General features: G+C 38.2%; 1 protein-coding gene across 2 annotated transcripts in view; it reads right to left on the bottom strand.

Annotated features, from left to right (window-relative positions):
* The window catches only part of NEBL (nebulette), a 352,919-nt gene that overhangs the window by 40,169 nt on the left and 286,760 nt on the right, over positions 1 to 25,990 (bottom strand). The window contains exons 10-18 of one of the 2 annotated variants that reach the window (XM_080810107.1): positions 23,568 to 23,672; positions 21,559 to 21,666; positions 16,470 to 16,580; positions 13,798 to 13,908; positions 11,341 to 11,451; positions 6,272 to 6,382; positions 5,994 to 6,104; positions 2,888 to 2,992; positions 691 to 783 (exon numbers count right to left, since the gene is read on the bottom strand). The exons of the other annotated variant lie outside the window; for it this stretch is intronic. Coding sequence (XP_080666233.1) covers positions 691 to 783; positions 2,888 to 2,992; positions 5,994 to 6,104; positions 6,272 to 6,382; positions 11,341 to 11,451; positions 13,798 to 13,908; positions 16,470 to 16,580; positions 21,559 to 21,666; positions 23,568 to 23,672 — 966 coding nt within the window. The remainder of the gene's footprint in view (positions 1 to 690; positions 784 to 2,887; positions 2,993 to 5,993; positions 6,105 to 6,271; positions 6,383 to 11,340; positions 11,452 to 13,797; positions 13,909 to 16,469; positions 16,581 to 21,558; positions 21,667 to 23,567; positions 23,673 to 25,990) is intronic. 2 annotated transcript variants of the gene reach the window in all.

The following is a 25,990-nucleotide window of genomic DNA, read 5'->3' on the forward strand; positions in this document are numbered from 1 at the left end:
AAATAAAAAAAGAAAAAGAAAAGAAAGAATGAATGAAATTAAATATATTACATATCCATGGAAGAATTCCTGTTGGTAAGGATAGAAAGTCTCCATTGTAAATGTCAAATACCGAATGAAAAAGTTTTCACCCATAATAGTAAGCACCTCCTCTACCCTCCCCCTCCAAGCTCAAAGAGAGTTGGAGGGTAAGTTATTTTACAGATTATAGCAAAGGTGCATGTTTTTGCTTTGCTGAGAGCTGGAAGAAGTAGAACACAAACGGGGCCTCTGAAACCTTCTCTTAAGCCACCAAATAAATGTACTAAGGACCTTTAATCGTTCTGTAGGGTAAAATTTCTTTCCTCCCAGTTATGGAGAGGTACTGAAATTTATCTTTCCTCTGAAAAATTTAATGCAGTTAAAATTCTGTTCAAAAGATGAAATCTAATCCTAGATTTCATTACTGGACTATTAAAGTGATCTATCTCTCGTGCACTATGATAGATCAAGATAAAACACTGCTTTAGGTTCAAGGGGAACAAGGCTACAGTTTTCTCTCTGAAAGTGAGACCTTTGATATTTGATGAAATAACATTTCAACAAAGTGAAGACTAAAAGAAAAAGCAGCCAGTTTAGCAAAGAACTAAAAACATTTATCTAGCTTATGTTTGCTTTTGGAAAGGATAATTAATGTTGTAAAGCACTTACTGAACTAATATTCTGCTGATTTTTCTTCACTCGTTCAGTCTCTGGAGTATCTTTTACTGCTGTGCCGGCTCCTATATCTTTCTTATAAAATACCTTTATTATAAGAGAAGGAAAGAATAACTAGAAGCTTATTGGAATTAAGGTCCTAGATCAGATTCTTATTAAAGAAAGACAATTTCTTAGGTTCTCAGGTAATGTGAATACAGCTTCTGTTTATGAGTAACGAGGTTATATCAATCAATTAAATAATCCATTATGAGAATAAATGTCCAATTTGGGTCTCACATTCCACAGCATCCCACAGGTAACCCCCAATACCTCATGTGTGGTAACTGATGTGGCTGCAGATTATGTGGTCTAAGAATAGAAGTTAGCAAGCTTGGGGCACCTGGGTGGCTCAGTGGGTTAAAGCCTCTGCCTTTGGCTCAGGTCATGGTCTCAGGGTCCTGGGATCAAGCCCCGCATTGGACTCTCTGCTCAGCAGGGAGCCTGCCCCCCCCACCTCCGCCTGCCTCTCTGCCTATTTGTGATAAATAAATAAAATCTTAAAAAAAAAAAAAGTTGGCGAACTAGAGTTTCCTTCTTCAAATATAAACATATATCATATGTGCGTTTGAGAAAAAGCAAAGCACATATTAGAAAAGCTTACTAAGCAGTTTCATTTCATTCAAAAATGGCATGAAATTTTACGCAAGTGCTATTCTCCAAACACAAAGATGCCCTCATTCTCTTCACAGAAAATAGTGGCTTCATCATCCACATCAAAAGTTTATTCAGTCTATTTCTGTCTCTTCTACTTATTCGTAAACCTTCCCACATGGCTCTCCACTCCTACCAACAATCTGGGCCTTTCTAAGACAAAGCAATACAAAGAAACAAAATGTTTTACCGAATAGTAGAGTAAATATCAGAAAGGCAGATGAGGACAAAACTATTCCCTCTGTTAAGATTTGGTAATTCAGTGAGCCCTAATGGGGGTTGGGAGAGTATGGCCTCAGAGATGTTTTCCCCCAGAGAAAAAATCTATAACACATGGAATCACAGGAGATGAGTGGAAACAGCTTTTTCCCCCTGATCATCCCTTCCAGCCAGACTTTTCCCTTTCTTAGCACACTTGCTTTGAAGGCCCTAATGGTACATGACTAGCACACCTGGAGGTTTTAAGTTTGCCAATTTATTACAAACTAGAAATATTTCAAAAGTCCTCAGACTTAATACAATTTATATTTTGATGGGAACTTTACTTAACTACTAAATGACTAATGGGCTAGTTCTACATACAAATATTGACTGTATGGTCAATTTTTATAATTTTAGAATTCAGGTGTGTATATCTATCAAACATAGACTCGTCCCTTAATTAACGATTGCTGATAAAACTCCTATTCCTCAAAGTAAAAAATATAAAAGTTTAGGAGTTGGTTATAAACTAGTAAATTCCCAAATACATTGTCATGGCAAATCAGTGATCAGGAAGGAAGGCATTTTATAGGATTATTCTCATCTCCAAAGTAAAATCTGTGTGGAAGATTAAGACCTCTTCCATGAGTAAAATTTTAAATTTCAGTTAAAAAGAACTCTTGCTTGTACTACAGAAGAAAATTTGAATTTGTAATTCCAAAACAATCATGATAAATTGTACCATATAAGAACATTTGGTACTATTAAAGGGAAACAACAGGCCCAAAATGGAGTCACTCATGTTAAGACCCATCAAGACTTAATACCTAGCGTAATTGCAGTTTCAGCTTCTCCCAAGAGTGGAATTTTAAACCAATCAGTCTGGAATTTCCTCATCAGCACTAGAGAAGTAATCTGCATGATAGACCCCCACCTTTTTCCCTAAGGGAAGGTGACCTTGTCTGAAGCAATCCTATTTTCTCTCTTGCTAATAACTTCCTTGTCCTGCTGGTTTCTGCCTATCAAAGCCTTACGTTTTGTACATCTCTACTGATCATTCTCAAATCTGTTAGAGGGGATACTGCCTGATTCATGAATTATTGAATAAAACCAATCAGATCTTTAAATGGACTTGACTGAATTTTGGTTAACAGTACTCTTGTTATTTTAACGAAGAAAAGATAATATGTTTGACAGAAAATTCAAACAACGCAACAATCAGACAATGAGGAAAAATGACCTCTTTCTGGAAACAAAATTTCAAGGTGCCCCCTGAGAGGCAGTAATTGTTACTCACCGCACTAATGTTTTGTTGAGTTATCTTGATTCTCTGAATTTCAGGAGTGTCTAACACAGAACTATAGTTAGAAAGCATCTTCTCTGCTTCCTCTTTATACTTCTTCTAAAAATATAAACATTTAATATGAATCTGAGACTGTGTGTGATGTACATGGATGAGAGATAGACAGAAAATAATGTTGCTTCCAACTCTACAATTCCACATGGCTCATATCCTCATAAATTATATCTTGTGATTCAAAGCAGTTGTTGATGTGACAGCAGAAATAAAAGGAATAAGCAAACAGTAAGCAAAAAGTCCAGAGAAACAGGCTGCTTCTTCTCAGGAAACGGTTCCCACTCCAGTCCCTCCAAAGGCCTCCAGAGGCCTTGGCCTCTGTGCCACTCCTAAGATTAGAAACTTGTGATATTGTGACTTACAATAAGAAATACATATTTGGTCTTTGTCACTATTTCTGGCACAGAGGTCCTAAAACTGTCAGAATTTCCTGTGATGAGAGTGGTTAAAATATCTTTAGTCATATTAGTGAAATGATTTTTGGACCACACTTAAGGTTGGGACTGGTTGCCAGGGGAACCAAACAAGCGATTAGAGGGTTAGAACTTTCAGTCCCCAACCCACAACCTCTGGGGAGAGGAGAGGAGCTGGAGCCTGAATCAATCACCAACACCCAGAGTTGATCAATCATGCCTATGTAATGAAGCTTCCATAAAACCCAAAAGGAGAGGGTTCAGAGAGCTTCAGGTTGGTGAACATGGCAAGATTTGGGGAAAATGGGGAATGAGCTTGGAAGCTCCATGAGCCTTCCTCATACCTTGCCCTATGCATCTCTTCCATCCGGCTGTTCCTGAGTTATATCCTTTTATAATGAACTGCTGATCTAGTAAGTTCTGTGAGCTGCTCTAGCAAATGAACCCCAAATACGGGGTCCTGGGAACCTGTGATCTATAGCCTGTTGACCAAAAAGCACAGGTGACAAACTGAGCTTGCAATTGGCATCTGAAAAGGGGAGGGGAACCATCCTGTAGGACTGAGCCCATAAGCCGTAGAACTTGGTGCCAGCTTCTAGTAGACAGTGACAGAATTGAGTTGAATTCTCCAGTCCCCTGCTGATGTCCAAGAATTATTTGTTGGTGTGGGGAAGCCTCCACATACATGCAATTGGAATTGGTGACCAGAACCCAGAAGAAACCGAGTCTTTCATGAGCAGCCCCAGTCCCTGTTCAAAGTAGTACTGTAGCTCCTATGAGTAACATGGCTCTCTATACGCGCTATTTTTCACTATTCCGGATTTGTGCTTTGTTTCCCACTTCAGAAAAAGATACATTTGTTTAATGGAAAGATACTAGTATTTCTGTAGTTGAGATTAAAATCTCAATTTTCTGCGTACTAAATGTATTACTATCAGCTCTGGTACAATCTGGGCCATACCTTCAGCAAGTACCCACACTTACATAGTCATAGGTATGGTTCGAAATACACATTAACTCATTAAATCAACTCTACAAGCAGATGGTGTTACTATCCCCTCTTAAAGATGGGGAAACTGAGACACTCGCTAAGAAGTGTCAGAGCCAGGATTCAACCCAGGCTCTCTGGGTCCAAAGTCAGTGAAGTTAACCATTATGGCATACGCGTGCTTGTCAGGAAAGGTAATTATTGTTCGTGTTGAGACTCAACACAGCATCGTTACAATCTCATAAGTATTTCATTGTATCCTAAAATAATGAAAATTCCTTGAACTTAGATGTATCCTTTTGTCCACACAAACAAAGCAACATGGTTAAGCTAAGGCAGGAATGCTGACAACTCAGGCATCGCTTCCTATGGGAAGCCCTTACCTTTGGAGGGAGTGGCATATACCATGGTGGCATATATCATGGTGGGTAATACTGTATTTGTGTGATTATTTGATTTTTAAACTATGAGATTAGTTCCCCAAGGGCAAAACCATGTCTAATTTTACACGTAAGTGAGTGCTCAGAAAGTATTTACTGAATGAATGAATGAATGAATGAATGAGATTGACATTCTTGAGACAGTAACTTTTCTCCACTGACTCCTATGACCCTTTACTTGGTTTATGTATTTATCTATAATTTTAGTCACTTGATATAGTTAGAGCCAACTTCTCAAGTTCAGGTGGCACCAGGAGACACCGAGGACAGATGGACACGCATTTCAGGACCACCCCATAGCTGTGTCATCTGAGGAGGCTGAGAAGCAGACAACTCCTTTGACATTTGACTCTGTCATCTGGAGACGCCCTTTAGATGTTCGGATTCTGCTTGTGCTTTAATCAGAATTCTAACGAATTTGGTCAGATTTTGTTGAAAATTCTTTTCATCATAAATCCCATTCATCAAATGCAATTCCTTTGTCAATTTTCTATCACCATTTTCATTTTTTCATTCCCCGTCACTGTTTTTTTTCCATTGGGATTCATTCTTTTTCTTGTAAATTTTATAGCGAAGACAATATCCCCTAATGAATTTTTTGCCCAGATCAGATTTTATCGATAACTACTTCTGTGAGATATATTCTTTTGTGGTTACATCCATATCCAGCTTTTCTAGAGCTTTTTTTCTACAAGTCTTTTGAGAGGATATGTGACAGGTCACACTTGGTAAATTAAATTTTACCAAGAAGACGGTTCTTCTCTTAATTTTTAGTTAATGTTCAATTTCACTTTCCACCTTGCACAGTTTTATTCATTCTTCACTGGAGCCGACTATTTAGGGATAATATTCATTATTACTATGAAATGGTTAACAGACAAACTCATCTATAATCTTTTCTCTCTAGTGTGAGCTCTGGATTCAAGCGTGCACTAGAGTCAAAAACTAAAAATAAAAAGGATCACAGTGTTGTTGGACTCAAACAGGGGAGCTCAGACACTCAATAACAGCCATTGAATTGAATTTACAGCAAATTTCCTTTCATTAGTGAGTTTAATCAAGTTTGACCAATAGCTCCTAGAACAGAGTGCAGTGACTTTGAATACAGTGCCCTCCAAAAACTACCAGTCTTAGAGACACACAAAGCACATGAGGACTGAAAATCAGAAAACGGTATTCAGAGCCTCTTTACTCCCTCCACCAACCTGGCTGTAGATTTCTGATGCTCTCTTGGCTCGTAGTATGTCCAGGATGTCCATGCTCACTTGCATTCCTTTCCCCTTAATTTCATTTTCCAGATCTCTCTTATATTCTTTCTAAACGAACAGAAAATAATCTTCAAAGCTTCGCTTCTCCTTCCAGAGCAATGCTGATATGTATGTGTTTGAATCTCAAGGCTACACGTGCGAAAATGCCATTTACGCTTTTTCTATACACAGTTCATCGTGTCTGTTGTAAACTTTGTATCTTGTGGGTTTCTCACCTGGCTGGCCATTTCCGATGCTTTCTTGGCTCTCTGGATATCAGGAGTGTCTGGGCCCACCTGCATGCCCTTCCCTCTTATTTCAGTCTCCAGATCTCTCTTATAGTCTTTCTGGAGAAAATAAAACATGCAGTGAGGGCTCCACAAGAATGTGAAAAACTATGAACAACTGTGATGGCATATCACATCAAGATCATGGCTTTGGACTCTTATTTCTACAAAACTAGGAAGAGTTTTAAAAATTGTGGGAGGAACATGGCTTGGAGTGACTTATTTACAAGGGATCAGAAGGTTCCTGCCTACTAACCTGAATTAAGAAAGAAAACACAGTTAGCTAAAGAGGAAGGTTTTCTATTTCAGTACAATAAAATTGATCAGTTATTGGTTAACATATAATTCAATTGATGAGTATCAGTAGGATGTCATTGCAAAATTGTCACTTTTTGCTCTGTAGTGAATAATTATTGCTGGTTGCTTCCTTGGAATCCAACCGCTCTTCCCCCCACCTCCCATTAGGTCCCTGCTTTGCCACTGGGCAACTCACAGCTCCCCCATACTAGACCATTCAGTTTGAGTGAGGCTGGTCCAAGTCAGGGGGTCCTGTTGGGCTCACATAAATTAAGCATTATACCCCATCCCTTGGGGCATGGGGTATGGGGTATAATCACAATATAATTTGTGAAGTTCCATCCCGGCCCTTCCAGATTTCTCCAGGGACAAGTAGGATTCTTCTTCCACACAAACAATCAAGAAGCTTTCCCTCTTCTTCTAGACATGGATGGAGAAAGAAGAAGCCCCAGGAGCTGCTAAGAACCTCTTTGTGAACAAAAGAAAGCCTGCCTGAGAACTGAAGATAGAGACTGAAACTCAATCACATTGTCTGAGCCCCAGAGCAAGCCCAGCCTAGGGCTTCCTCTACTGTCTAGTTCTAAGAACCATAAATTATGTGCTTATTTTGAGCAGCCTGAATTGAATTATGTGTTACTTACAAAATAGTCATAATTACCCAGACACAACATGTCTCTAAGACTCGTCACATTTTAAAACTGATTATAAAAAATCGAGCAGCCTGTAGACTTAAATTGTACACTTTTCAGTGTGTATGGATTCTTCAATAAAAAATTGTATTACAAGAAAAAAAAATTGCTGTATCTAATTACATTTCTTCTAAAACAGTTATTTCCGATTATGTTGACGTAGCCTAGATGTGACATAATCTAGATTTGTAGTTTTCCTGCAATGGCGTAAATGTTGGCTTGCTTATTTGTGATATCCTATATTTTAAAAGGTATAAACAAAGATCTCAATCTCAGAAAAATATTATATTTTTTCCTGTCTTCTACTCGTAACTCTGCTTATTTTCACTGACTTGTAGTCTCGGTTTCACTTTTCTGAATACAATTTAAATAATAGCATTTTAGGGGCACCTGGGTGGCTCAGTGGGTTAAGGCCTCTGCCTTTGGCTCAGGTCATGATCCCAGAGTTCTGGGATCGAGCCCCACATCAGGCTCTCTGCTCAGCGGGGAGCCTGCTTCCTCCTCTCTCTCTGCCTGCCTCTCTGCCTACTTGCGATCTCTGTCAAATAAATAAATAAATAATCTTTTTAAAAATATATAATAATAGCATTTTAAAATAAATAAATAAATAAATAATAGCATTTAACCTTCAAAATCATAATATTCCATTATTACTATGCGTATTAAAAAAAAATTTCTAGTAAGCCTCTTTAAGGCCCCCAAACAAAGCACCTCATTTGAAGGACAATGTATATAGAAGGGGAGGCACCAATCATAGACAGCCACCAAGGTCCCAGGGTAGAAGTATGTCATTTAATTTTGCAATATGAGTGTTCAAATCTAAAAGCATCCTCAAGCACATCAATAGATAACATAGGACACTAGTTACATCATTTACATACTAATGTATAATAAAACACCCTAAAACTCTGAAGGCTTAAAAAAAAATGAAGGCACCTATATTCCAAGAAGACAAGCCCCAATGCACAAGAGTTTTATAGGCTCTGCCCGAGTCATGTTTGCTAATCTCCTATTGGCTAAAGAAAGTCACATGGTCAATTCCATAGTTTCTGGAGGGTTTAACGGAAGTGATTCATGTAACAATATATACCACATTAATTTCCTTGAAAAGTTAAGCCTTGAAAGTCCCAAAGTTTGGTTGAAATGGATGCGAGAACCTAGCAACTGAGCAAAATGGGACATGGCTAGGATTACATACAAATGAGACCTTTGGATTGCAAAGATAACAGCATGGCTATAATCATGATGTACATATAACCATAGGACAGCTGACTCCCCTGGGACTTTCTTTCCCCTAGCTTCTCAAGAACTAGCAGACATTCCTAAGCTACACACAGAAATTGAAAGCAGCATATCATTGAATAAAACAAATGTATACCGTTTAAGGAAAGACATGACATTCCAACGTTTCATGAAAGGAATGTGTCTTAGAGGCCTGTTCTTAGATAAAAGTGTGAAATACATAATTTGTAGTCTTTCCACATTGTTCTCTCCATGGAAAGGATACCTTCTTTGGGCTTCAACTCTCAGGCTGATTTTGAAGCCTCTTCTCCAGCCTTGAATTCCTCACTCCCAACCCCCTTACTCCACACCAGTACCTTGAATTAACACTAGATGTTGTCCCCTCCTAATAACAAGAAGCACTTCAGAGATTTATAAGTAATAGTTTGATCGTTTCAAGTAGCTAGTTACTTGGAATCCCAAGGAGGCCACCATTAAAAAGCACCGTTACATCTAAGGAATGAATAACTAGAAAGAACAACTGTGCAAAGACCAGGGAAAGAACTTTCCAGAAGAAAACAGCACTGTGCAGAGACTGCAAGTCTGTGAGGCTGGAGCACAATCATAATGGGCAAGGGAAGAGGGGGATAAGATAAGAATGGCAGAAGAGCGGCTCTGAATGCAGGAGCAAGGAGTGGGGCATTTATACTGGACATAACCGGAAACCACTGGAGAGTTCTAAGTAGTGAGACTAACGTAATTTAATGTAATTCTTCAAGGATGGGTCTGGCTGTTGGGTAAAGAATGGCTATGAAGGGGACAATAATGGAAGCAGAATTCTAGTTAGAAGCCATTGCAGGGATCCAGATGACAAACATGGTAGCTTGGACTAGGGTGGAGAGAGGTAGATGGATTTAGAAATCATTTTGGGGGCAGAGTCAATAAAAGATGCTGATGAGAAGAATCCAAGTGACTTCGGAGATCTCACTGATGCCATTTGCTAAGAAGGGAGTGGAAAAGGAAAGCAGATCTGGGGAAAAATTAAGCCTTCTGGTTTTATTGTGTTAATATTGAGATCCTGTTACTACATTTTACATGTCATTTATTTGTGGTAATGCCTATGAGACATCAAAAGGTAAATGGTTACATATTCACATCCAAGTTATGAAACAATTTTTCTATAAGAATGAGATAGAACTATATGAAGTAATATGGAAAAAGGTCTATAATATTAAGTGAGAAGACCAAGTATGGAACAAAATACATGGTATTTAAGGACTTTTTTAGTCTATGTGTACATAAATGTTATGTTTATCTATATACACATAAAAATAGATCCAGAAGGTTCTACAACAAATCTGCAACAATGGCTATATTTCAGGAGAAAGGAAAGAGGGGCCAAGTCAAAGGAGGTTTTCAAGGGCCTGTTCAGTATGCATCCCCCCCAACTCTGTCATTTCTAAATAAAACCTCTATTGCTCAAGTCTCCTATGTCATCTCCAGATCCTTTTTCCAAACCAATTATGACCCTTCCACTCCCCTGGCCAGTCCCTAACCCTGGGGATGTAAGCAGATCCCGACGCAGCAGCAGACTGGAGGGCATTTAATCAGCTCCCTCTCGCCCTCCAGATTTCCTGCGGGGAGTCAACCCTGAGCTGGCTCTTCCTAACTGCAAACACATTACATTACAGCTCTCAGAGTAACCCCAATGAAATACCCCCCAATCAGCCTTGAGGTAAGTGGGCAGCATTCCTTGGTCTGCTCCCCAACATTCTCTTCACAAATGTTTCTCACAAAATCAGCTCTTCCCAAATACCCTCTACTCCAGTGACACTCGTACATTCTCGAAATTACTAGGGGAGTTCAAGAGGTATGGAACTGGTTGTGGGGTATTGCTTTCAAAAAACTACACATTTATGGTCTGACTCCTACAACGTTGTTATCTGTTCTCTATCATATCATAGCCTCTAAGCCAAAACTTCTAAATTAATATCCTGCCGTTACATGCATTACATGAAGAAGAAAATATTAGATGAAAGAACACGCTCATTCAGGATATAGAAACTTCAATCCAAAATGCTAACCCGGTAGGAATTTCCGGCATGGCAAGGAGGTCAATGGGGTATTTTCAGAACGTGCAACCAAATCATACAGAAATGGTTATCACTGTCAGGCTAGAGTCTCAATATGTGATTTTCAAGGTCTGTTCAGAAAGTGGGAAACACAGATGTATGGAGAAGCACATGACGTATCCTTAAAGAAAACATAGCATGAAAACATTTATTGTAGCCCAGATGAATGTGAAATTTGCTGCATTCCAAGGATAAGATAAGAAAGAGGGGGTGTGTGTTTATGTGTGTGTGTGTGTGTGTTCTATTAAAATGCCTTCCCCTAGTTTTCTTTGATATATTTAAAGGAAATGAGTAAAGCAGAAACTAAACATTTTCAAACAAACATGCTGATTTGGAATGGTCTCCATTCCAAACTTTTAAACTAGTCACAAAGCTTTGGGGAATTCCATGTACTAATCAGGAGGTTAATATGATTTGTGAAGTTCCGAATACAGGGGGTTTTTTTTAGGATGTTATTTATTTATTTGACAGAGAGAGAGACAGCGGGAGAGGGAACACAAGCAGGGGGAGCGGGAGAGGGAGAAGAAGGCTTCCTGCTGAGCAGGGAGCCTGATGCGGGACTCGACTCCAGGACTCTGGGATCATGAGCTGAGCCAAAGGCAGAGGCTTAACGACTAACCCACCCAGGAGCCCCCTGAAATACAGGTTTTAAGACATCTGCACCATTCACTCGACTAACCTGACTAGCTATCTCTGCAGCTTTTTTGGCGTGTTGTATTTGAAGGGTGTCAGTGCCAACTTGCATTCCCTTCCCTTTAATTTTTGACTCCAGGTCTTTCTTATATTCTTTCTGTAAAAAAAAAAAAAAAAAAAAAGCAACATTTTATAATATTCAGACACTCTAAGGACAAACCTGTATCTGTAATCAATAATACCAAAAAATTGCTGAACATATTTTAAAAAAAGAAGAAAAGACACTTTACTTTGTACTACGAAATGATCACCTAGAACTAAGTTTTCTGGACTGCTTAGAAGGGTATCACCATTCTCACTGGAAAAGGGTATGTGAAGCTGTGAGGCTTTTACTTCACATGCTGAGAAGCTTCACTGACAACTGTGTTAGGGACTGGGGGGTAGGAAGGCAGGTTTCGATGAGGTGATGCCATAGAAAGAAGGTTGATTGGGAGGCCAGAGCACTCAACTGCTGTGTGACACTGGGAATGTGTAACATTTCCAGTTTACTCATCTGAAAAATGGGGGCAATAATTCCTCCATGCACCAGCCGTCCGAGGAGCAATGAGACAGCATATAGCATAGTGCTCAGCACATAGTAGGTGTTCAATAACTGATAGCTTCTTTTGGTCTTTTACTCCTATACTCATAGGGCTAAGGCTGACTTAACCGCTGTTCCTGCCACCATCGTACCATGCAGCTGTATCTAGACGGATTCCACCATTGAGAGTCTAAAATGATTTTTCCAGGTATTACCGACAAGTGATTACAAGATCTACCTCTGAAGGTAGACTGTGTATGTCACCATAACAGAAGCATCTGTACAGAATTACTAACTTAGGGATATGTGATGTCATTATTAGCCAAAGACATCATAGTGGTTTTCAATTCTTCAATTCATTTAAAGAACACAGATATGGCCAAAGATGATTATAAATTTTTTTAAACACATAACAATTTTGAATCCTTTGTTAAAGATTTTTTTATTTATTTATTTGAGATTGAGAGAGAGAGAAAGAAAGAGAGAGAGTGAGCAGGGGTCAGGAAGAGGGAGAAGCAGGCTCCCTGCTGAACAGGGAGCTCAAAATGGGGCTTGATCCTAGGAATTCAGGATTTTGACCTGAGCTGAAGGTAGACACTTAACCAACCAAGCCATCCAGGCAACCCTTGAATCTTTTACACTTAGAATGCAATTAAACAACCAAGGAGTGATCATGAGAACCATACCATTACACTCCTCTGCCCCAGACACATGATTAGGGCGGAAGCAGACACAGGATAGAAGCTGATCCAGTGAGACTCAATCCTAGGACCTTAGCTGTAAATATAAGAAACAGATGTTCAGGGGCACCTGGGTGGCTCATTTGGTTAAGCATCTCCCTTCGGCTTAGGTCATGATCTCAGAGTCCTGGGATCGAGCCCTGCATCGGGCTCCCTGCTCAGCAGTGAGCCTGCTTCTCCCTCTCACACTCCCCCTGTTTGTGTTGCCTCTCTCGGTGTCTCTCTCTTTCAGATGATAAATAAAATCTTAAAAAAAAAAAAAATAAAGAAACAGATGCTCACTTCCTATTGGGATTACTGGAACGGATAGGAGTTATCCTACTGTTAGGATGAGCCATCACTTGGAGATAGCTTCCCAAGGTTGAAGCAATAGAGAAGACAACAGAACTGAGAGAGGAAGGAAGAGAGACGTCTTTTGGATTCCAACCTGAAGGGAACTTGACTTCTGACTTCTCTATTCATAAGCCAAAACATTCCCTTTGTTGCTTCACCCAATTTGAGTTGGGTTCCTGTCATCTGCAGCCTGACTATAGGGTCACCATCATCATGATTACCTCAGTTTATGAACCCATGGGGATACAACTTTCCATTTCTCATTGCTCAGTTCAGCTAGATTCTCCTCAGAGTGCAGGGCCATTATCTGATACCAAAGCACTGACATAACACAAGGATGAAAGGACCGAGCTCTTCAGGGGCATTTCATTCCTTCCCACAAATTCCATGTAAAGTGAGCAAAGTCACTCTCACTTCATAAAGAGCTTTACGTGGGCTCACTGAGCAGTGGACACACGGTATGGGGGCTCCGTTGGGTAGAGAGCAGGAGAGCGCGTGACCTGCACCATAGTAACTGACAGAGCTTGATAACACACGTTCCCAATCCTCTGCCTTTTACTTCCTTAAAAAATCAAATTGAATCTCCGATAATTATTGTAGTTTATTAAACACATTTTTCTCTGCAAGGGGGAAATGGTCATTTTTCTCATACCACATAGAAAGGAGATGGTGAATATCTGTTTTTTTTTTCTTTAATTCCTTGACTGGAAAATGACTACTAGGAATAGCTACTTATCATCACCTGGCACATAAAAGTTATGGAATGTATATAAATCTTTGAAAAAGATTTACAGACAAGGAAGTCAGCTGAAAATTCATATATTTTCAGTTGCTAAATAAATATACTTACCTCACTAGCCATTTCAGATGCACGTTTTGCTCTTTGAATATCAAGAACGTCTGGGTTAAGTTCCATTCCTTTGCCTCTTATTTCATTTTCCAGATCTTTCTTATATTCCTTCTATGAGACAAGAACATTACAGTTCAAAAATTTCTGGGATACCCTTTAATTGATATACCATGTCACATGCTTTCTAGAGACCAAAGAAAGGAGAAAATATTTCTAGGAAGTTATGAATCAGACTCCTGAGTATTAATGCTCCTAATTTTCTACAGAGACTCTATTTTCTCTTTTAGTCATGTTTAGAGTGGCTTCAAATTGTATCGGGATTTTCCCTTTCATCCTGACTTCCAGTATATTTGGTACCATATTGGTGCCATATTTTAAAAAGATGTCTTCTTTTTAAGTGGTGAGGAAGATCTTAGGAATGGATGCTTCTTATTAATTATTTGAAGTATTTCTTTGAAAGCTGTCTATAAAATATGAATCACCAAAAGACCATAGTTGAAAAAGAATTGAAAATTACAAAATCAAAAGGATTGATGTAGCCAAAGTTTAAAAAAAAATCAACTTTATTCAGATTCATAAAACCAAATAATTTCCTACAGATTGATAATACATAGTTTGAATGTCATCCATTTTAATATTATATTTTAAGTAGATCCAAATGTCTCTACTAATACTCATATATAACTTGAGGTTTTTGTTCTGCTAATGAATTTCTTTTTTTTTTCCCTAGTAAATGTATTATGAAAACAATATATATCTTGATCCAATTCAACTGAGTTGCACTTATGACTAACTTGCCAGATAAAAGATGAGGCTTCCTTTAATAATAAGAAGTTATATTCCAGTAAATTCTAGGGTTCATTTGATGTTATTTTCTCTTTGTCCAGTATAATTAAATTAGCTAGTCCTCTGGTTAACTAATAGTCTATAAGACATTGTAATGACCTGAATGTAATTTTGGAAAGAGCTCTGGAGTCAAATGACCTGGATGAAAGTCGGAATTCTTTCACTTGTTTGGACATGTGATCTTCAAAAGACTTTAAGCAACTGAGCCTTGATTTCCACACGCACAGGCAAAATGAAAATAAAAATACTTATTATACTGATGTTAAAGGGCAATTGGGGGAATCAAATGAAATGGAAGTATAAAACAATACTTTGAACATTCTAAATGGCAATATAAATGTAAAAACCATAATAAAGTAAAAAATGCAAAGACAATTTAAAGCTAAATGCGTATACTTAGAAAGAAAAGTTTTAATTTCATTAAGTCACTGAGAGTTCCTTTTTTAAAATTAGACTTCTTTAAAATTGAATTAAAAGATTTTTAATCATAGTCTTATGGGCCTTTTACTATCCTGATGCATACATTCTGAATCAATACACCTAAAATAAGATTCTTTCAAAAAGAGAAATAAAAGAGAAAGTCAATGTCATTTATGGACCTTCAACTGGATCTAACATTGTCATTTGCATGTAAATGATAAAAGAGAGTCTCCTTTCAATGTTTCATATAAACAGTGCATATTTTTTTAAAGGAAAGACAATAGCAGGAAGTGGCCATTTGATTAGACTTCGACTTCAAAAAGTTCGAGAGGAACTAGGAGTGAGAAAATGTATGACAGCAAAAGCACTCTTGCATAAACCATATGCCCATTTCAGCCCAACACACTTTACAACAGCGAGGCACATTAAATTTCTAAAAGCAGTTAAACGGTAAAGGCCAGTTGGCATTCAGTTATTAAGGAAGTTCATGTACAGAATCGTACTCGAATTTATTTCACTGATTTAAGATATTTCTTTCAGGAATAGTTTCTTCAGTTCAAAATTCAGGGTGAAAATTTCTAGAATACGTCCCCTCATATGTAAAGAGACTCTATTTAAACAGGGAGTTAGAAGAGCTCCTAGTTACTTTTCAGCCACTAAAAAAAAAGAAAAAACAAAGGAAGAAGGAAAAAGAAAAAGAAACTTTGAAAGGGATGGACTATGAGCATGACATTTTTAATTGCTAGTTTGAAGACCTTAATGTTCAGCAAATGTAATACATCGTGGGCCAAAATGCACCAAGTTGGGGGGGAGGGGAGCAGATTCCTGCTGAGAGTAAAATGAAAAATCCATGTGAGTTCCTATGTTCTCTATGCTAAATATTTCCCCCCTTAGAACACAATCCACTCAGAAACAATGTGTCATTTATCCAGACCTTCACATCTGAGCCTCTCATTTCTGATGATCAGATGTCCTGAGAATGCTACAGGAGAGTTGCAGAAAACGCTGGTTCTAAAATGCATTTTTGAATAACTAAATTTGAAAGAATTAAGTTTGCCTCACCCATAGTCAGAACTAAAAACAAAACAAAACAAAACAAACAAACAAACAAAAAAACCTGCTATAAAACTGTTTACAGAGCTTCTGAGGTACAAACACAGAATCAGAATATTTTTCAAGTTTTTCCAGAAACCCTAGGTGATTTCTTCCCCCAACGTTAAATGGAAATGTGAACACACACTTTCCTGTCTTTAAGGAAAATGAAAAACTCAGTTCATAAAGGTCAAAGTGAGAGAAAGAGGAATAGATTAACATCTCAGTTAGTAGGGAATTTTGGAGTAAATATTTCCTGGGTTATTTCTTTAGTTTTCTTTCACAATATTTAATAGTAAATCACAAGATCCTACCTCTTTCAGAAGGTTGGTGATGTACTTTACATGTAAAAATTCTGGAGTCTTGTCTAAATCCAGTGATGACCTTCCTTTAATCTCCTTCTCAAAATCCTCTCTGTAAACTTTCTGTTAAGTAAGACCACACAATTTGAAATTTAGAAAATACTCATCACTGTCAGAAAGGTATCAGAACAAGAGTTCCCAGAATAAAACTGAGGTTTGCCTTATATAATCCTACCACCTCGGAGTCTTCATAGCCACAAGGAAATCACTCCAAATTTATTGTAAATTTTAGAATTCTACCAAACAAAAGCAGAATCATCAAGGACCAGCTGCCTCTGGGAAAGCACTCAGAGTGACGCTGCTTAACACCTTATCAAACTTTCATTATTTGACTCCAGCCCGATTGGAGAGGAAAGCCAATAAAGTTGGTTTTTTGAGAATCCCCGGACTGGTTCATTCTTAACGGAGTGGATCCATCCACTGGAAGAAAGTCTGGCCGCATGGAAAGCCATTCAAAGCATAGGAGCATAAATGTTGACGTTCTCATCACCCCTTTCACTGGGAGCCTTTTGTGAACGTGGCAGAGACCATCTCATGCTCCAGCTTCCATGTCTTTCTTTAATGATTTTAGCCCTGAAACTGTTTCTCTACCATCTACAAATTAAGTTATACTGTGAGGAGTCTTGACTTCAACCTGACAAATTGTTCTCCAGGAAAGAGTTCTCAACTAGGAATGGAAAGGGGCAGATGGTGACTGTGGAGGGCGGACATCCATACCCCCACCTGCCCCTTCGACATTCTCGGCCACCCTTTGGCTAAGGATCCCTCAATTCCAGCATTTGACCCATGGATTTGAAAGTCAATGGTAACTCTCACCTTGGGACTGTAAAAACAGTCTCTCTAAATAACAAAGATCTCCATCCATGTGAAATATTTATCGGACACACAAAAGCCTATATTTTACCAGCTAAGTGTTTTATTCAAATTGCATCACAAAGATAATAAAAATAAAGTCTACAAGAGATTGTTATTAATGCAAAACAAAAGGCCATTTCTGGGTTCATAATCTACCTATTACAGAGTTAGGTAATTGTGTAAAGAAATTCTCCCAAACCGCGAGGGACGATCAGAGAGGTGGTTGTTGCCTCTCCTACATTTATGTCACATACAACTATTTAACAAATGATCTGTGGAAAGCCACAGGAAAGAAAAAAAAAAAAAAAAGGTCACAAGAGATGTCCTGGAAACACTAAAATTTAACAAAGTGATTAACAAGTTGCACTGAGAACATTCTAAATTAAAGGAACTATAGATATTCCCAAAGAACAATGAGAAACCGCCCTCTTCTTTATGTGGAACTAACTGAAATTATACAGTTATAAGGCTGAAGCTAGGGTATTTCCAGGCCAAAAATGTCTTTTTAAAAAAGCAAAAATAAAAATTTTTATATATTTATTTATTTCAGATAATCCACTTCAAAAAGCCCTTCTCCGGTGAAAAATTTATTTTGCTGAAATGAGTCATTAAGGAAGGTTGATTGACTGGAAAACAAACAAACAAACAAAACTTTAGTATACTTTTTATGAAACAGAAGACAAAGAAATTTTCAAAGCCAGATTTGGAGATTTCTTCTAGAAAACATACTGATTAAACCTCTATCTGGCATTTGAAGAAAAGTGAAAGAAGCATAATTATAGGCTTAACAAAAACATGAGTGACCATCCCCGACATCATAAACACTTAGCTTTACCCAGAGAAGGCTCAAGAAACTCATCGTCAAGCTTACCTCCTAGGAATAAAAAGCATCTGTAACCCAGACATTTCTCTTTGTGTCCACTTCATTGGTACTATATCTAAAGGCATCTTTCACATCAACCTCGGTCTAACTATGATTTTTAGATATTTTATGTTTCTAGCCTTTGTAGTATAAATTTGGTCCAAAAATATTTTCTATTGGAAGGTTTCTCTCTCCTCAAGTCCTGCTGAGCAGAAACACAACTGCTGAGCCTAAAAATCTAATAGCCAGAGGCTATAATTAAAAGGAAAACATGGGTCAGCCCCTGCAAAGGATAATTTCCCCTTAGCGACAATACCAGAAATCAGAATAGCAAAAATTGAAAGCCAATATTAACAAAAAGCCCCCATAGTCCCCGATGTAAGCAAATTCCATAGCATATAATAAATATATTACTACAGTTAAACCTTAAAGCTGTTGGCACCTGATGTCAAAACAGCCAACCAGAAGGAATTGATTAGTTCATTTGACTGATTTGGGGTGGGTTGGTTTTTTTTGTTTTTGTTGTTTTTTTTTTTTTTTTCAGTTGTCGACATTTTATTTTCCTTTTGTACCATGTAGGCATAGCAATGGTAAAAGCAAAGCTCTGGTTCTCAGATTTCCAAGATCAGCACAAGGAAACATGTCTATGTAGAAACAACAGCACTTTTTCAGAAGGTATTTTTGAAGGCCCTGTCGTCTGTATAGTGAAATTTGGTCTTGGGGAATCTTCCTCTTTCGAGGGTCTATCCCCAGTAGAAAAAAATCAACTGAACATTTCATATAAAGAAAAACAACTTGGTCTACTTTGCCCACTGAATCTCTGAGAAGCAGATTATCTATATATTTTGGGCTTGTTTGTTTGTTTAAATCCATCTGGTTTTTATGACTTTAAGTTAGGGGACCAGTCGTTTTCTTCAATGAGTCTTTGTTTCTCAAAGTATGGTCGCGGAACCACCGACATCAGAAGCTCCTGGGATATTGTTAAATACGATTCCCAGTCTCCATTGGCAGACTCATGAAGGACCTCCTGAGGCAGCGGCATGGGGATGTGCATTCCCAACATGCTTCCCCGAGACGTACCACAGACAGCCTGAGTACCAGAGCCATGGGGAGAAAGAAGGGGAGGGAGAAGACAGTCTTCAGAAGAGAAAGTACAGAGAGGATCAAAGAGAGGAAAACAGGGGAACATGTCCCTCTATGAGTAAGACGAGAAGATGTAGACCAAACACCTGAATAATAATAGCCTGGGGCTGGCGGGAAGAAGACAGAAAGCCCAGCCTGAAAGTGTTGGTCTTCTCCTTGAAGGATGACGCATGGCTATCAGTGAGAGCCAGGTGACAACTGACACAGGCCACAAGTTCTGGAGGCTCAACCGGGAGGCTCAACCCAGAGGCTACCTTCCAGCTCCCCACCTGGTAACGGCACAGTACTTTGCATACTATTCTCGAAATGCAGAAAAAGTGATATGGACTGAATGTCTGTGTTGCCCCAAAATTTATATGTGGAAACCCCACCCCACCCTCAATGTGATGCACGCATTTGGAGGTGGGGCTTTTGGAAAGTGATTAGGACAGATGAGGTCATGGGGGTGGAGCCCTCGCGATGGGGTTAGTGCCCTCGAACTCATCACGAGAGAGTTTGCTTCCTCTCTGCTATCCTCCATGTGAGGACACAGTGAGAAGGCTGTGAGAAGGCACCCCAAAGATGGTCTCTCCAGAATCCTGACCTGCTGGCACCCTGATCTCGGACTTCCAGCCTCCAGAACTGTAAGAAATAAATTCCTGTTGTTTAAGCCCCCCCTCCCCGTCTGTGGCACTTGGTTAATAGCGGCCAAAACTAAGACTAAGACAAAGATAGTCCCATAAAAGTTATCCCATTAAATGTAAATTGTTGTTAGGCTTCTGAACTATGACCAAATTTACCTCTCTGCCAATTCAGTTAAAACAAACAGCTAATTTCGTCAAAATATTCACTTATTTCTTGGTCAAACTTCTCTCAATGGCTTAAGAAGCTATGAGATATGACGAAACAAGCAGTTTTCTCTTTTCTTGCCTGAAGACACAATTAAACAACTTGGACAATTCAACAAGCCCCTGTAATGTCTGAGTGCCCTTTCCCTGGAAAGAGGAATTATAATACACAGCAGCATAAATAACAACAAATAGCACATATGTTGTTTTCAAAACTCCTATGAGAGTTTCATTGTCCAGAAGTTCTCATTTCTCCCTGTTTTGGTATTGTTACTGGAGAATAGACAAGATCGTGCCCACAGAGCACACCTGGCGTGGGGCCATAATCAGCTGATGCTGCTCTCCACTATTTCTGTCTCTTTGAAGTAATTACTTGGTGTACCCACAGAATCTGGATGTTGGCGAGAAAACCTTCTCTGTCTGGTGTCTGGTCCCAAAAAACGTACGGAAGGAAAGAACAGAAGAAATCTCACTAGGTTGGAGTGAAACCATTTGGGCAGTATCTGGATATGATTCAGCATCATTTTAAGTAGAACATGGAATGCATATGTACAAAAAATTCTTAACTGCTCTCTTCTCTTGATATTTTCAAACTTCCATTGTCACTGTTTTGGGGGTGGGAGGACTATGGGGAGAATCAACCAAGTAAGGGAACAGAAAAGAAGAGAATCACTCATGATTTGACCAGGTCCTAAGTCATTAGCATTTACTGGATATGTGATTCCAGATAAGACAGTTAATTTCAGTGGATGATTATCAATTGAGGGATATGCCCACCGAGTATCATTACCTTGAGGGGATTAAATGAGACATATATAAATCTTTTAGCAAACTGCTTAGCACAGAGTAAGCATTTAATAAATGTTAGTTCTATTTTCACTGAAAAATAAAAGGTAAATAAAGCAACCGGCTCGTCATTTTCTTTCTACTCATCATAATTTTACATGGACACAACCTGAAAGGGTCAACTTTGTAATCATAGAATGTGAAAGGGCAGTTAAGAGCTCACCTGGCCTGATACTGTTTTTGCCAAATGAGAAAAACAAAGGGCCACAGAATCTCAAAGACCCAGACAAGATGCCAGATCTAGAACGGGGATTCCCTGGCCTTCCTGGGCTGTGTGCTTTCCTCTAGACCCATTCAACATTCTGAATCACTTTGCTAGTTCCTTTCAAATGCTAGAACACCAAATATGCATCAAATAGTTATAACAGGGGCAGCTGGCTGGCTCCGTTGGGAGAGCATGTGACTCTTGATCTCAAGGTCCTGAGTTTGAGCCCCATATTGGACACAAAATTACTTAAAAATAAATAAACTTTAAAAAAAAAGTTCGTAACAAATCAAAGGGACTCACCTCACTCCGCATCTTCTGAGCCTCCTTTGAAGCTTGATATGAGGGTGTCTCAACAAATTCAAGCATTGATTTCCCCTTATTTTTCTCATACTCTTCTTTGTATTTAACCTTCATCGAAAAAAAGTATAAAAAGCAAATAAGGCTCACAAGCCCTTGCATCAATAGAGCAAAACAAAATAAATACATCCAAAATTAATCATCCTAGTTTCTAACATTGTATTATTCTGGACATGTGGGTTGGTCACTGGGTTCCCTGTGGTAAATGACATACAAAAGAAGTAAACAGGTAATATACAAAAATATTTATGGGCTAAAAATAATTTAGAACTACTAAATGCAGTTCTAGGACTTGGATAAATTATTTAAATAGCTCAGATATATAGATATAGCTCATCTATATGGGGTTAATACGTATACACTAATGGTACACACATATATACATAGAGACAGATCCTGTGATGGCTTTGAATGTCTATCAGAAAATCACGAACAAGGAGGAAAACATAGGCGTGATTCTCTTTCTTTCAAAGGGAAGACAGTGTTCTCTGGGACTGTCGACTTCTTCCACAGACATTGAGTAACACCCACACAGAGAGATTTTATGTAATTGCTTTCAGTTTTGCCCTGCATTATTTAATAATATCATATCATGAATTATTTATTTCAGTTACAACCAACCTCTTTCTTATTTTAGCTTATAAAATGATCTATATTTTCTAATTCCTAATAACAGAAACTAGAATTATATGTAAGGTTTCAGAGTGATCAGCTTTTTCTTAGCAATATATACCTTTTAGAATTACATTCACAAAAAAGTTTTGATCATGATTCATTTCATTCAGAAATGCATCTTCCTTACAATTCTTATTTGTGGGGCACCTGGGTGGCTCAGGCGGTTTAAATGGCTGCCTTCAACTCAGGTCATGATCCCAGGGTCCTGGGACTGAGCTCCTACATCAGGCTCCCTGCTCAGTGGAGAGCCTGCTTCCCCCCCTCTCTCTGCCTGCTACTCTGCCTACTTGTGCTCTCTATCTCTCTGTCAAATAAATAAGATCTTTTAAAAATAATAATAAAATAAAATTCTTATGTATAAATAATTTTTTGAAATTGTTCCTTAACTTATATAACACTTTTAATGATGATTAAATCCAAAAGTAGTTGTTCAATACTTAGAACTTTGTGGTAGCAGGAAATGTAACAGGTTTTTAAATTTCTATTTGTAGGCCTATTTTTGTTTTAGAGAAGTATGACAGAGTGATCAATTGAAAGTGTTTGAAGTGTAATAACATAGTAGGATATGTAATAACATATGCTAGGATAAAACTTTGTGGGAAAAATTAAATAAAAGTAAGAATACTAAGAGAAAAAAAATGTAAGTTTCCAAACCTTAAAGGAAAGCCAATTTGTTTATTTTTTAAATGAGGATGGGTATCAAATCATTAAGGATTTTATGTTCCACAGGATACATTTAATGGAGTGATGTAAAATTATATTTCAGTAGATACTGGAATGACATCTTTTGCAACTACTGAAACTCAGAATTTTAAAAATGTATAGATAACACCCTTAAAGTTCGCAGGGAAGTTTTTTTTTTTTTTATTTCTTTCAGGGAATACACAGAATTTTATACTTGAAAGAAACATTAATGTAAGATAATTTTTAATAACACTTCTAACTGATCTGAGAAATTCTAATAAACTTGGCACCTGGAAAATTAATTTTGCAGCTCACGATGACAAATTAGTACACTATAAAAACTGAAATTATCATGAGATTTGATCATGGTTTAATTAACTGATATACTGTAAGTTTAAAATTATGTGAAGTAACTTATTTTATGAAATGCTTTTACACGGAAACATGGTTCCCACCCTCCCACCCCAGTCACAGAGAGAGAGCAGCATCTGAGATTTTCCGAAGCGATGCTCACTTCCTCGGGAGGTGTGCTCTGCTCCCCCTTCTTGGGGGAGGTGTGTGGCAGTGAGTGGGTGAAGGGTCCAGACACACACCTGGCTCTGGAGCGTGGCATTGCCTTTATGGTGCAGGTGTTCAGCAGCATCCGCATCAAAATGGTACATTCCTTTGTTTTCCTCAAAAAGCTTTCTATACTCGTGCTAAAAGAGAGAACATGAACATAAATTCAAAATAAAAGAGACCCATTAGAACAGCCAATACTTAGGAGCGCAAACTGAAAAATACAAGCCAACAACAGCTGCAAAGCTAAACAAGACTCATTGCTGCCCTTGTAGATTTCGGACACTGAGGGAAGAGGGCAAGGTACCACAGACCAGCAGCTCGAGGTGGTCCATGTGGGACACCCTAGAGAAGCAGGGCACGATCAGCTGTCAGCACAATGAAAAACATGCTGGGGAGGGGCCACGGAAAAACCAGCGACGGAACTCATGTGAACAAGCGAGGTGGGCGAAATAAAGGCGATTTGTTCAAAGCTTATCCTAGAACAGAAATGTGTGAGATAGCATCTATAAGAAGTGAAGGGAAAAAAGAAGAAAGAACAGAGTAAAGGAAAGATGTTGTGCATGAGGGCTCAGCCTTGAGGGAGACTGAGGGGTCATAAGGAAAATAAGAGAGTGAGAAATAATTCAACTAATTTTCCTAAAAAGAGAGGGTAGGAGATACCTGGAAGAGAAACAGAGGGGTCTGGGTATAGTCCGTTGAATTTTTAAGGTGAAGAAATTGGATTAAGACTACGATTTAGAGACACAGACAAAGTTGTGAATTTGGAAGAGATGCTAAATCTGGCAACCAAAGGACACCAAGTACAACAGGCCACGATGAAACAAAAATTGCTTTGTAATTTCTCTCACTGGAGACTGGACACTGCGTTATTTCACTTCTGGAGGTAAATGGTAACTCTCAAGGACTCAAGACTTTAGCCAAAGCTGGTTGCTCATTCAGCAGTGAGGATTTCAGGGAAAATGGCAGTGTTGTAGGATGTAGGCAGAGGTATGCTGCATTTGAGAGGGAGCAGGAAGGAGCTGGCCAGAACAGAGCTGACATTTGTGTCTTAGCAGATGCTCCAGGGATCTGAGAGTGAACCAGAAAGAGGCCCAGAGCCAGGGATGTGGAGGCTGGAAGGAAGCATATGAGAACCACCATTCCACGGGACACAGCGACAGTCCCCAGAGGCACTTCTGGGATATTAGAGTACTAAGACATGTGTTTCCCAAAACTCTAGCCAGAATAAAGTGAGGGAGTAAAACACCCCAGGAAGCTCATGAAAATGTTCCCATAGTACATCTTGTCAAGAAGAGAACAGATTCTAAATTTCGGCTCCTCTGCTAATTAAAAAAAATAATAATCTCAAAGAATAACAGTGTACTTAGGGACTTTATAATATACTTAAAAGTTAGTTTATAGTATGTAAATAAAAGAATTATGAATTGAATGTAACAGGCTAGAATATATTCATATCAAGTTAAAATCAGAACTAATAAAGCCCAGGATATTATGCCTGCAATAATGGAATAGACTAAGGAAAGGTCAATAAATACTGTCCCCAATGATCTATTTTAGTGGCAGAGAATTTCAGAAACTGCTCTTTAAAAAACAAAAACAGAACCTGTTTGAAGGAAGATCTGCAAAAGAATTTTCAAGACTCGCTGTTCCTTATGTAATAGTCTCTGTTGCCTCCTAGTGGGAATGACACAGAGTAACATGCAATACATATTTTACGTTAATGCAAAGTTATAAAAGAAATCGAAAGCTCTATTTTCCAGGGCAAAACGGTCCTTCAAAACTTTAATTAGTACAGCTGTTCAAACTCATAAGGATTAATTTTACTCTATACACTATATGTTTAAAAAAATGGTGATTTATACCAAAGACATCTAGAGGTCTTTAAAAAACAGCCATTTATAACCAACTGACAACTAATTTTGGCAGAATGTCTGTTTATTAAGCACTTTCTTATTCAATCTTTGGCTAAAATTAAGTTGCCTTTATAAATCAGCAAAATTCCAATTCTCTCCACATTAAAATTTAAAAGTGGGCAATTCTAATGTACAATAAATTTCAGCCAATGTATTATCATACAACTTTAATAAATAGATACCTCAGGGTAACATATTTGAGTCTTAAACTTTCTCTCCCATGAAATAACTATTCAGTCACAATTTTTCTGTGAAGGAAAAATATCTATAACCTAGACAAAAGCACCATCTGAACCAAGACTTAAACTTTTAAAATGGTATATACAATAAATGTAATGTATGTCTTTGCTGAGTTTCTCTGCTATCTATCTGTGATAGAAACAATTTGTATTAAGTTATGATTTTTTCACCATTATTATAAAAGAAAGGTCAGTATTCTTTAAGAAAATATTGCCCAGGAGTGGCATGTATTCTTCCAACTTCCAAATTTTTAAGTGACCACCATGATATTTTTCTTGTCTTATTTGTACACAAATCCGCAT

The sequence above is a fragment of the Martes martes genome (assembly GCF_963455335.1).
Source record: "Martes martes genome assembly, chromosome: 8".
NCBI classification, from domain to species: Eukaryota; Metazoa; Chordata; class Mammalia; order Carnivora; family Mustelidae; genus Martes; species Martes martes.